The 12,237-nt window shown below is 40.7% G+C and overlaps 1 protein-coding gene across 1 annotated transcript in view; it reads left to right on the top strand.

The window, feature by feature from the left end:
- Positions 1 to 12,237, top strand: part of Tpo (thyroid peroxidase) — a 72,963-nt gene that overhangs the window by 20,510 nt on the left and 40,216 nt on the right. The window contains exons 6-7 of the mRNA XM_036171173.1: positions 9,328 to 9,457; positions 11,700 to 11,906. Coding sequence (XP_036027066.1) covers positions 9,328 to 9,457; positions 11,700 to 11,906 — 337 coding nt within the window. The remainder of the gene's footprint in view (positions 1 to 9,327; positions 9,458 to 11,699; positions 11,907 to 12,237) is intronic.

The following is a 12,237-nucleotide window of genomic DNA, read 5'->3' as shown; positions in this document are numbered from 1 at the left end:
TTATGTTAGTATTGACGGGGTGAAATAGGGCCACCCTGAGAGCTGTGCTTTATGGAGATCCAGTGAGGAACAGCTGACTGTAACAAATCATGTTTCTAATTAAAAGCACTACTCCAACACCTACCTTTGCAAATCGAGCCAGCTGGTGGGTTAGTTGTCAATAAAGTATTAATAATAGAGTTGTTTCCCACTCACTGTCTTTCCAGATATACAAGTCATCAAGCCTCCTTGGAGCATCATGGCTTGTTGCTAACTAGACTTTCTGGAATGTTGTAGGTAAAGCAGCAGACAGTCAAACGATGAAGCCTTTCCCCTCTGGGGTAATTTCAAACAGTTCTTTGTAACTCATAACTGCTACCCCTCTTCAGAGCATCTTAGTCACACAAAGGAAGGGTACAATGTCTATCCACAAGAGTGAAGATAAGGAAAATCAGTGTTGAAACACTCCAGAAGATTTTAAAAATCACTTGCCTGGCCTAGGGGGATGGCTCCACTTGTAAGGTGCATGCCACACAGGGCGAGGACTGGATTTGAATCCCCAGAGTCTGTGTAAATGCCAGATGAATGTGGCACCTCATCTATAACCCCAAGCTCAAAGGGGCAGAGACAAGGGAATATCTAGAATGAACTGGCAAACTGGATAGTTTTCTAGACTACCCAAAATAGTGGGGCATTGGTTCAACAAGAGACCCTGTTCAACATATAAGATGGAGAGGAATAGAAATGAATCCCTGACGTAAACCACTGTTCACACATGCAACTGCATACACATATGCATCCACACACATCACACATGCAAAAAAAATCACCTCACTACAGTTCTGTATTCTAAGGGTATATATATCCAGATAACAATTTTCCTTCCCCCCCATTTATTGAAAATAGATTCTTTTCTCATATAATAAATCCTGATTACAGTTTTCCCTCCCTCTATTCCTCCAAGTTCCTCCCACCTCCCCTCCCATCTGAATCCACTCCCTTTCTGTTTTTTTTTTTTTTCATTAGAAAAGAACAGGCTTCTGAGAAATAACAAAATGTAAGATAAAACAAAAAACTATCACATCAAAGTTGGACAAGGTAAACCAACAAAAATAAAAACACCAAGAGAATGCATAAGAATCCAGAGCCCCACATGTTCATATGCTCCAAGTCCCATAAAATACTAAACTGAAAGCTATAATACACGCGTGCGTGCACATAGGTACAGACCTATGCAGGCAGGCCCTGTACTTGCTGCTTCAGCCTCTCTGAGTGAGTTTGAGCTTTCCTTAGTTGATTTAGAGGACCCTGTTCTCCTGGTGACCTCCATCCCTTGTGGCTCTTACACTTTCCCTCTCCTCTTCTGTGGGGTTCCCTGAGCTCTGAGAGGAGGGATTTGGTGGATACATCCTATTTAGAGGTGAGTGTTCAAAGATCTCTTTCTCTCTGCAGAGTATCTGGCTATGGGTCTCTGTATTTGTTCCTGTCAGCTGCTGGAGGAAATTCCTCTGATGATGGCTCAATAGGGAATTGATCCATACAGCAGAATACCACTAGGAGTCATTTGTAACTACTTTAAAACAACAACAACAACAAAAAACCAACAAAACAAAACAGTATTTGGTTTTACTCTAAAGCTGTGGGATATCTAGTCTCTGGTTCTTGATCACCCAAGCAGTGTCAGGTATGGGTTCCATCTCTTGGAGTGGGCCTTAAGTCAAATTAGACATTGGATGGTTAGTCCCACAGGCTTTGTGCCACCAGTGCCCTAGCATTTTTTGAAGGCAGAACAGGTTGTGGATCAAAGGGTTTGTGTCAGGCTTGGTGTTTACTTTTCTCTTTTGATAGCCTACACACCACAGGAAAGACCCAAAAACTTTTGTGTGAAGGTTCTATATAGACACCAGCTTGATCTCTCCATGTTCAATGAGTGGTGTGTTGTCTTCAGCAATAGGGTCTTGTTGTCAGTTTGTGGAGATGAACATCTTGTCTTGGCAACAACCTGGGTGTTTGGGGATTTCTATGGAACCCCTTTGGCAAACAACGCAATTACATATCACAAAGCCACCACACTAGAAGCTTTTTGAAGACAAGAGATGGCCAGTGGGATTCCATCCCCCTCATCATTTGGAGACTTCATTAGGATTGCCTTCACATATTTTAGGAAGTTTGCTTTGCACTAGGTTTCTGTACCATCCCTTAAATGCCTCTCAATTAATTCTAGCTGTCTCTGTCCATATTTCTTCCCTCAACCCAGTCTCCCCTCTCCCTGCCTGCCTGATTTTCCTGTTTTCATCCTCCCAACACCCATTCCACCTACAAACTTGTATTCATTTCCCCTCCCAGAAAGATACATGTATACATGTATCCCCCTAGGCCCTTTCTCTATACTTAAGCTCTGTGGGTCTACAGATTGTAGCTTGTTTATCATTTATTTAATGGCTAATATCAATTTATAAATGAATAGATATAATTATCTTTCTGGGTCTGGATTATCTCACTCAAGATGACTTTTTTTCTAGTTCCATCCATTTGCCTGCACATTTCATGATGTCATTTTTAATAGATGAATAATACTCCATTGTGTAAATATGCCACATTTTCTTTATCCATTCTTCTGTTGATTTAGTTGGCTTACAATTTCTGGCTATTATGAATAGAGCAGCAATGAACAGGACTGAACAAGTGTCCTTGTGGCAGGATGAAGTGTCCTTTGGGGATATGTCCAAGAGTGGTATAGCTGGATCTTGAAGTATATAGATACCCATTTTTCTTAAGAATGCCATACAAATTTGCACTTCCACCAGCAATGGATGAGTGTTCCCCTTGCTCCACATCCTTGCCAGGATGAGCTGTTACTTGTGTTATTGACTTTAGCCATTCTGACAGGTGCAAGATAGAATCTCAAAGGAGTTTTGATTTGCATCTCCCTGACGGCTAAGATGTTGACTCCTCAAGTTTTTCTCAGTAATTTGAGTTTCCTCTATTGAGAATTCTCTGTATAGATCTGATTTTTTACTTGGATAATTTGGGATTTTCTTATATCATTTTCTTAACTTCTTTATATGTTTTGGATATTAGTCCTCCATTGGATGTGAAGTTAGTAAAAATCCTTTCCTATTCTGTAGGCTTATGCTTTATCTAAATGATGGTGTCCTTTATCTTACAGAAGTTTTTCAGTTTCATGAGTTCTTGTTTATTAATTGTTGATCTCAGTGCCTGGGCAGTAGGTATTCTCTTCAGAAAATCATCTCCTGTGTCAATGAATTCAAGGCCATCCTCTAATTATCTTCTATCAGGTTCAGATATCTGGTTTACTTTGAGGACTTTAATCCATTTGGAGTTGAGTTTTGTGTAGGGTAGTATAGATCTATTTGCATTTTTTAAATGGTTTTTCGAGACAGGGTTTCTCTGTGTAGCTTTGCACCTTTCCTAGATCTCACTCTGTAGACCAGGCTGGCCTCAAACTCACAAAGATCCTCCTGCCTCTGCCTCCTGAGTGCTGGGATTAAAGGCGTGTGCCACCACCTCCCGGCCTATTTGCATTCTTCTGAATGTAGACATCCAGTTTGACCAGCACCATTTGTTGAAGATGCTTTCTTCTGTGTATTTCTGGCTTCTTTTTTTTAAATTGAGTATCTATAGGTGAGTAAATTTATGTATGGGTCTTGAATTCTATCTCATTGGTCAATGTGTCTTTTTTTATGCCAATACCATGCTGTTTTTATTACTATAGCTTTGTAGTACAATTTGAAATCTAGAATTTTTGAAGTGCAGCTTGAAGTCTGAAATGGTGAGATCTCCCTCCAGCAATTCTTTTATTATTCAGGATTGTTTTAGCTATCCTGAGTATTTTGTGTCTCCATTTGAAGCTGAGAATTATCCTTTCATGATCTGAAGGAAAATGTGTTGTAATTTTGATGGGGATTGCATTGAATCTGTAGATTGTTTTTGGTAGGATGGCCATTTTTACCATGTTAATCCTACCAATCCATGAGCATGGGAGATCTTTCCATCTTCTGATATCTTCTTTAATTTCTTTCTTCAAAAACTTGAAGTTTTATCATACAAGTCATTCTATCATCTTTAAAGTCTGGTAGAATTCTGAACTAAAACCATAGGCTTCTTTTTGTTAGGAGAATTTTAATGACTGCTTCTATTTCACTAGGGTTTATAAGTCTGTTTAAATCACTTATCTGATCTTGATTTAACTTTGGCAAGTGGTACTTATCAAGATAATCATTAATTTCTTTTAGATCATCCAATTTAAGGGGTTACATGTTGTTATGTCCTCCTTTTCATTTCTGATTTTGTTAATTGGGATATATTCTCTGCCTTTTTGTAGTACAAATCTTAAAGGGTCTTACTAATAAAAACAAACCTGGAGCCAGGTATTGGGGTGAATGCTGAAAGATCAGAGAAAGAGAACCAGCCACAGCTAACCTCACCTCACCAATTCCTCAGCTGATCTCATTTCCTCAAACTGGAAGCCTCTATGTCTTCATCTGAATGGATCTAACAGCCTAAAAACTTAATCGTCTCTAGTTCCTGGTCCTCATACCTTATATACCTTTCTGCTTCTTGCCAATACTTCCTTGGATTAAAAGTGTGTGTCACCATGCCTGGCTGTTTCCAGTGTGGCTTTGAACTCACAGAAATCTGGATCTGCCTCCAGAATGCTAGGATTAAAGGTGTGTGTGCCACCATTTTCTGGCCTCTATATCTATCTAGTGGCTGTTCTGTCTTCTGACCTCAGATAAGTTTATTAGGATACACAATATATTGGGGGACACAATACATCACCACACCTTTTAGTTAATTTGGCTAAGGATTTATCAATGTTACTGATTTTCTCAAAGAACCAACTGTTGGCTTCATTGATACTTTGTATTGTTCTTTCTTTCTATTTTGTTGATTTCATCCCTGAGTTTGATTATTTCATGTGATCTATTCTTTCTGGGAGTTCTTGCTTCTTTTTGTTCTAGAGCTTTCAGATGTGCTGTTAAGTTGCTAATATGACATATCTCCAGTTTTGTTACGTGGCATTTAGTGCTATGACCTTGCCTCTAAGAACCACTTTCAGTGTGTCCCATAGTTTTTGTATGTTGTACATTCATTTTCGTCCAATTCTAGAAAGTCTTTAATTTCTGTCATGACCTATTTTTTATTCAGTGTAGAGTTGTTTGGTTCCTATGAGTTTGTAAGCTCTCTGTTGTTTCTGTTGTTGATATCCAGCTTTAATCTGTGCTGGTCTGATAAGATGCAGGGAGTTACTTCAATTTTCTTATAACCGTTGAGACTTTCTTAGTGTGTGAGTATGTGATCAATTTTGGAGAAAGTTCCATGAGGTGCAGAGAAGAAGGTATGTTCTTTTGTGTTTGGGTGAATGTTCTGTAGATATGTTAGGTCCATTTGGTTTATGATGTCTGTTAGCTCCAGCATTTCTCTGTCTAGTTTTTGTCTGGACGACCTGTCTGTTGGCAAGATTGGAGTATTGAAAACTACCAATATCACTGTGCAAGGGTTAATATGTTATTTAAGACGTAGTAGTGTTTCTTTTACAAACTTGAGTGCCCTTGTGTTTATGGTATAAATGTTAAGAAATGAAATATCATCTTGGTGGATTTTTCCTTTGAGTATGTAGTGTCCTTCCCTATCCCTTCTGATTAGTTTCAGTTTGAAGTCTAATTTGTTTAATTTATTAGACATTAATTAGACATTGTTTTGTAGATCCATTTGATTGGAATTTTTTTTCCAGCCCTTTACTGTGAAGTAATGCCTGTCATTGACATTGAGGTGTATTTATTGGATTCAGCAGACTAATGGATCCTGTTTTCACATCCATTCTGTTAGTCTGTGTCTACTGGAGAATTGAATCCATGATATTGAGAGGCATCAACAATCATTGATTTTTGAATCCTGGTGTTTGTTTTTGGTGGTGGTGGTGGTGCTACTGTGTGTTTCCCTTCTTTTGATTTTCCAGGTCTGAGATGATTTATTTCCTGTGTTTTCATAGTTGTACGTTACCTCCTTAGATTGGAATTTTCTTCTAGCACCTTCAGTTGGGCTGAATCTATAGACAAATATTGCTTGAATTTTCATTTTCTCCATCTATGGTGATTGAAAGTTTTTCTGGATATGGCATCTGTGGTCTCTTGGAGTCTACCGCACATCTACCCAGGCTTTTCTGGCTTTTTTGAGTCCCCATTGAGAAATCAGATGTAATTCTAACAGATCTGCTTTTATATGTTACTTGGTCTTTTCCATTGCAGTTTTTAATATTCTTTCTTTGTTCTTTATGTTTTGTGTTTTGACCATTATGTACCAAGGGGACTTCCTTTTCTGGTCCAATCTGTTTGGTGTTCTGTATGCTTCTTATACTTTAATAGGCACTTTAGGTTAGGTAAACTTTCTTCTATGTTTTTGTTGAAAATATTTTCTGGGCCTTTGATCTGGGTTTCTTCTTCCTCTATTCCTATGATTCTTAGATTTGGCCTTTTCTTGGTGTTCCAGATTTCCTGGATATCTTATATCAGGAGTATTTTAGATTTAACTTTTTCTTTTACCAATTTATTTCTTCTATTGTATCTTCTGTGCCTAAGATTCTCTCTCCAATCTCTTATATTCTGTTGGTGTTACTTTCCTATCTAGTTCCTGTTCAAATTCTTAATTTTTTTATTTCCAGAATTCTCTTTCCTTTTTCATGTCTTGGACAGTTTCATTCATTTTCTTCCACTATTTATCTGTGTTTTCTTGGATTTCTTTGGGGGATTTATTCATTTCCTCTTTAAGAATCTCTATCATCTTTATACAGGCTGTTTTAAGGTCTTTTTTTCCTTGTGCTTCAGCTATGTTGGAATTTTCAGGGCCTGCTATGGTGTGGTTCCTGGGCTCTAGTAGAGACTGTTGTCCTGGCTGTTATTGGTTTTTAAACTCTGGTTTCTAGGCATCTGGGACTGGAATGATTTTCTGGTCTTGTCTTTGTTGGGTGGGGGCTTTGTTTTATGTTTCCTCTCTAGACTTCAGAAGAATGTGATAGCTGTGTGCTGCCTGGTAAAAAAATTTCTGTGGATCTGATAGGTGTGGCCACTGGGGGGTTCCAGGTCAAATGTGTTTGTGGGTATTGGGAGCTTACACTTAGGAATGGGGAAGGCTAGGGATCTGAAAGCGTTCACAGGAGGGAGGAGAGCAGAGTGTCCAGCCAGGATCTACTTATTTCGCCTCCTTGGAATTCTGGCAGAGAGTGAAGAGGGGTCACCCCAGAAGGTCTGCTACAGAGCTGGGGATGAGAATAGAGGATTGGATCTGGAGAAATAGAGAGGAGAAGACCTGCAGTCAGCTTCCCTGCTTCCTTGCCTTGCTCAGCTGATGTGCTCCCAGGGAATGCCTGCTGGGGGCTGGGATAAGAAATGAGTCAGGGAGGGAGATTAGGAGGGGACGGTCTGTGGAATCCATAGGAGATGTGGGCAGGGAGCAGGGAAAGCTGCAGCAGGTGTTGCAGAGTTCAGAATGAGACTGTGAGTTGGATTTGGAGGAGAAGAGGGAACAGTGAAGATCTTCAGTAGCTTTACCTGTTTCCTGGCCTGCTCAGGTGTTACCACGGAATAACTACTGGCATTGGAGGCTGGGATAATGGGATGAGTTGGGGAAAGGAATTGGAGGAGATCTCCCTGATCTGCAAAGGATGGGGTTGGAGAGGAAAGGGAGCCTGCAGCAGGTGTTCGGCTGCAGAGCTGGGGTGGGGATGAGACTGGTGGATTGGATCTGCAGGAGCAAAAAGAGAGATGAGGTTCTGCAGTCAGCCTACCTGCTTCCCTGACAAGAGTGCATATAACAATTTTCAAAGTCAAAATCTCAGGCATTTTTATTATAATTCCCTTCTCTGTGGCCTCACAGGATGACAATAGTCACTCACCCACCTCTAACTCTGAAACTTTGTTCTTCCACACCTCTCTAATCTATATCCCCTTCCGCCAATGACTCAGACTGAGTCACTGATCACAGTTCCCTCTTATAAAGCATGAGGTAGACACACAGTGACCACCTTTCCCCTCTTCAATAAAGGAGGCTGGAGAACCTTGTACATGTGAACTTGTAGTCACCAACAGAAATATATTATGAAAATTGTGTCTGGGTTTTAAAATTCTTCCTGAGATATACAAGAAAACAAACACACACATGAGCTTTCGTTAAAATAACTTATTAAGGCTGGGGAAGTAGCACTGGTTTGCAGAGTGCTTGCCTAGCATGCACAAGGCTCTGGGTTCAAGAATCAACACCACATACATTAGACATGGACATGCTAATACATGCTTGTAACCCTAGCACTGGAGAGGTAGAGGCAGGAGGATTAGAAATTCAGGGTCGTCAAATCTTAGCTTAACCAGTCTGGGCTCCAGGAGACCATCTCAAAACAAAAACAAAACATATATTGGTCTATCATAAATCAACAAAACCCAGGTGGTAGTTCTACTTGAACTTAGAAAGCATCTACTTTTCCCTAGGATAAGTAGCCAATAATTAATATTTCAGTTTCACCGCTTCTGAAGGTGCCAAAATGTGTCATCGTTTAATTACACCCTTTCCCCCTTGGCTAGGGAGGCACTGTCCCTAAGCTTGGGAAATCAGTAAAGTGATCAACACACACCTTTGCCTTAACATGGACCTTAAATATGTCTTTTCTAATTATGCTTTAACCAAAGAATAAAAGCACAGATTAGTTTGAGCATAGAAAATATCCCTCTTTAGCCTGGGTGGCGGGGTGCATTCTTACATCAAAGCAATTAACTCAGAAAAAGGCCTAATTTTATTTTTAATTCAAATGTGCATATTAATATGTGTTCCCTTGGCAGTCCTCTCACTTCTGAATTTAGAACACTTTGGTAATTTCCTGGGTACCTTATTTCTTGTAGAAATATCATCATCCTGATCAGCACAAGGGTCTTGGATGTGTCTTGATTATAGTGTCTTGATTAAAGGTGCTTAAATGTGACAATATTTCAAATTGTCCCTTTGAATGCCCCAAATATCTGTCCTCTGGGTAGGAATCCATAGTAAGTTCTTTGGAGAGAAGCCTGAGGGTGGTACCTGGTAAGGGGCAGTATAAAGAGGCTACCAGCAGTCAGAGATCCTCAAGGTAGGATTACCACTCAAGGTATTCTGAGGCCACAGAAGTCAGTTCCTTCCATGTACCCCAGGGAAGCCCATCTGGAAGACAAGCTGGTAGGGCTTATCTGGAGACTTGGAGATGACATCTTGGTGCATTGTCTTCAGTGAGTTGTACTGTATTGAGACCCCAGTGTTTTATTCTCTTCCATCTCAGACACATCCCCTCATTTGTTTCCACAGAGATCACCCCAGATGGGGAGCCTCCAACACAGCCCTAGCAAGATGGCTGCCTCCTGTTTATGAAGATGGCTTCAGTCAGCCCAGAGGCTGGAACTCTGACTTCTTATACCATGGCTTCCCACTGCCCCCAGTTGGTACTCATTTAAAACCTTTTTCAACTGGACAGGAACAAGTTTCCATAATGCTAACATACTCCCTGAAGCCTTGGAGAACAATAGGCAACTACTGGAATGATTTAGTATCCATAGGGATTCACACAACCCCTTGTGTTGCCAAACTTCCTAAGAAGTTGGAGCCCTGAGGTGTAAGACTTATCACTGAGGCTCTGAAGGTTAGCCATAGTCAGCTAGTGAGGAGAACAACTGAGATGTAAAGTTACTGTTATCTAATTTGACAGCTTTCCTCTTGATAAACACTTTAATATTCTCAAATTCTTCTATTCATCAGTAAAAGACAAGATTCAGCCAAAGACATGCATTCATTAATGAATTCACTCGTGTACACTAAATATGTGCAGATAGATGCTGGCTACAGTTTCGCTATCAGAGGCACATTGATTTGGGAAATGAATTCATTTTCTACTGGTCCTTTAGTCCAACGTGTGCCCTTGGGTCCATTGTTCTACTTCATCAAAACATGGTCCATTTTGGCCCTAGTTCAACTCTTCATGTCAATGGAGAAGTCAACATTTGTTTTTATGCCACATTCCACAACCCAGAATTCTCAAAATGTGTGATAGCAGATACTCAGCTTAGCATAGGGAAAATCAGTACCAGGAAGGAGGGCCTGACCCAGTCAGATGTGACACCCTTACCATCACAAAGCTCTCCAATAGAGATTCGGTTTTTTCAGGTGTCTTTTTATTGAGAGGCTCAAGTGTTCCTAGCAGTTAGTGGGGGCCAGAAAGTGGAGTTGGGGACCAAGGTTCTCTGAGAAAGCATGATACTCATGTCTACACTTAAACAAGATGTTTCTCTTGCCTATCATGTGTTTGACAATAGACCAGTTCAAATCCTGAGGTCTTCTGAGCTCTGTACTAATACTAAGATTTTACAAACTCATGTCTGTTTATATATTATTTATAAGAATTATCACTTAAGTATATTTATAGGTAGCCTGTTCATCTCTTGATTTTATTCTAACAGAGTAATCCAAGATTACCAACTCATACAAATTTTTAACTCCGGTTCTATAGGCCAAAAGCCTAAAGTTAAGGTGTCTCAGGACTGTGTCCTTTTAGAGGTCCTTGGGGGAAATTCTTCTCCTTGACTTTTTCCAAATTCATTTGTGGATGGGGTACATGCAAGGCAGGCACTTTTACCACTAACCATCTCTTGAGCCTTATCGTTTCTAATTAAGGTTACACACGATCTTTCTTTATGGCTCTTCTACCACATTGTAATTTTATATCTCTCCATGTCTTCCACCCAAGTCAGGGCTCTTTGACAATAGTCAAGAAAGCTCCCAAAACTTGAAGACCCATGTGACCAGATTGACTATTCTTAGAAACCTCAAATCATCTCTGTATCCCAAGGTCTTTGCTCTACCCACCCAGGCAGGTTAGATATTATAAGGCAGACATAACAAGGTGTTGTTCTGCCTATCATATTCTACTTCTGATCCCCATATCCACCCATGTTCACTCACACCATAGGTCCCACTTCTATCCAGGAACTCAAAAAGTCTAATGTCCAACCCAAATCCTGCCATTGTTAGTCCCCATATAGGGAGAGGCTATGGGTGTGAACCACCTGGAAACAAATTCTCTTCCTTCTCGACCTGTGTCTGGCAAAATGGCTTACCTGTTAAAAGTGTTTGCCATTCAAGCTTGAGTTTAGTTCCTGGGGCCCACAGTGGATGGAGAGAATCAAACTGTGAAATAAGGAAACCTGCTTTCTGTTCCCAAAATATATCTTCCTAACAGTCCTGGAAACAGTCAGCACTATCCTGGGACAGGGAGGAAGAAAAGGAACAAAGAGTGAATGGATGCTTCCAAACTATGAGGAGATCAGACAAGTCTTTAGGTAGCTTGGTCAGAGCCCTGCAGTTCAGGGCTGAGTCATGGGGGACATGTTCTTCCCGTACTTCCCGCAAAGACCTGGGAACTGATAGCTTTCTGTCCACTTACAGATTATATATGATCTTCCTAAGGTTCTGAGAAGTGACCTAAAAGGCCCCAGACATCACAAATCAGGCGCAGGTTTCCAAGCCCAAATGTGTCTATCTTTCATCACATCCACAGTGACAGGTCTTCCCAGGGCTCTCTGGAGCTGTGAGCAAGATCCTCACTGTGAATGTAAGACCCCCAAGGTCTCCATTATTGGCTACGGTGCAATCTTTCAACATCATTGTAATCTGTTCTCTTCACCCAGGTCCGGGAGGTGACAAGGCACCTCATTCAAGTTTCGAATGAGGCTGTGACAGAAGATGACCAGTACTCCGATTTCCTGACGGTGTGGGGACAGTACATCGATCATGACATTGCTCTCACACCACAGAGCACCAGCACCACAGCCTTCTGGGGAGGTGTGGACTGCCAGATGACCTGTGAGAACCAAAATCCCTGTTTCCCCATACAGGTAACTTCCCTAACCTCTCCACTAATTATGAAACGACATATGCCTTTTTAAAAATTAAACAGAAAAAAAAACCTGAAATGAAATACAAAGTCTCCTCCCCATGTCCTGTCCACAAGAGCTACCCACATATGCTCCTTGGATATCCAATGCACTCCTGCGTATAACACTATTTTGTGTGTACAAATGATCCCACAATTCACAAAGCCCTGCCAGGGATGGTTACTCACAACAGTTATTACCCCTTACTCCACAACAGCTAATCAACAAAAATTTATTTTATGATTTAAGATTCTAAAAGGGCCCAAGAGCCTGAGGTGATAGCTAGTCTCCG

The sequence above is a fragment of the Onychomys torridus genome, chromosome 21, assembly GCF_903995425.1.
Source record: "Onychomys torridus chromosome 21, mOncTor1.1, whole genome shotgun sequence".
Classification (NCBI taxonomy): domain Eukaryota; kingdom Metazoa; phylum Chordata; class Mammalia; order Rodentia; family Cricetidae; genus Onychomys; species Onychomys torridus.
This window is presented reverse-complemented; position numbering and strand designations above follow the sequence as displayed.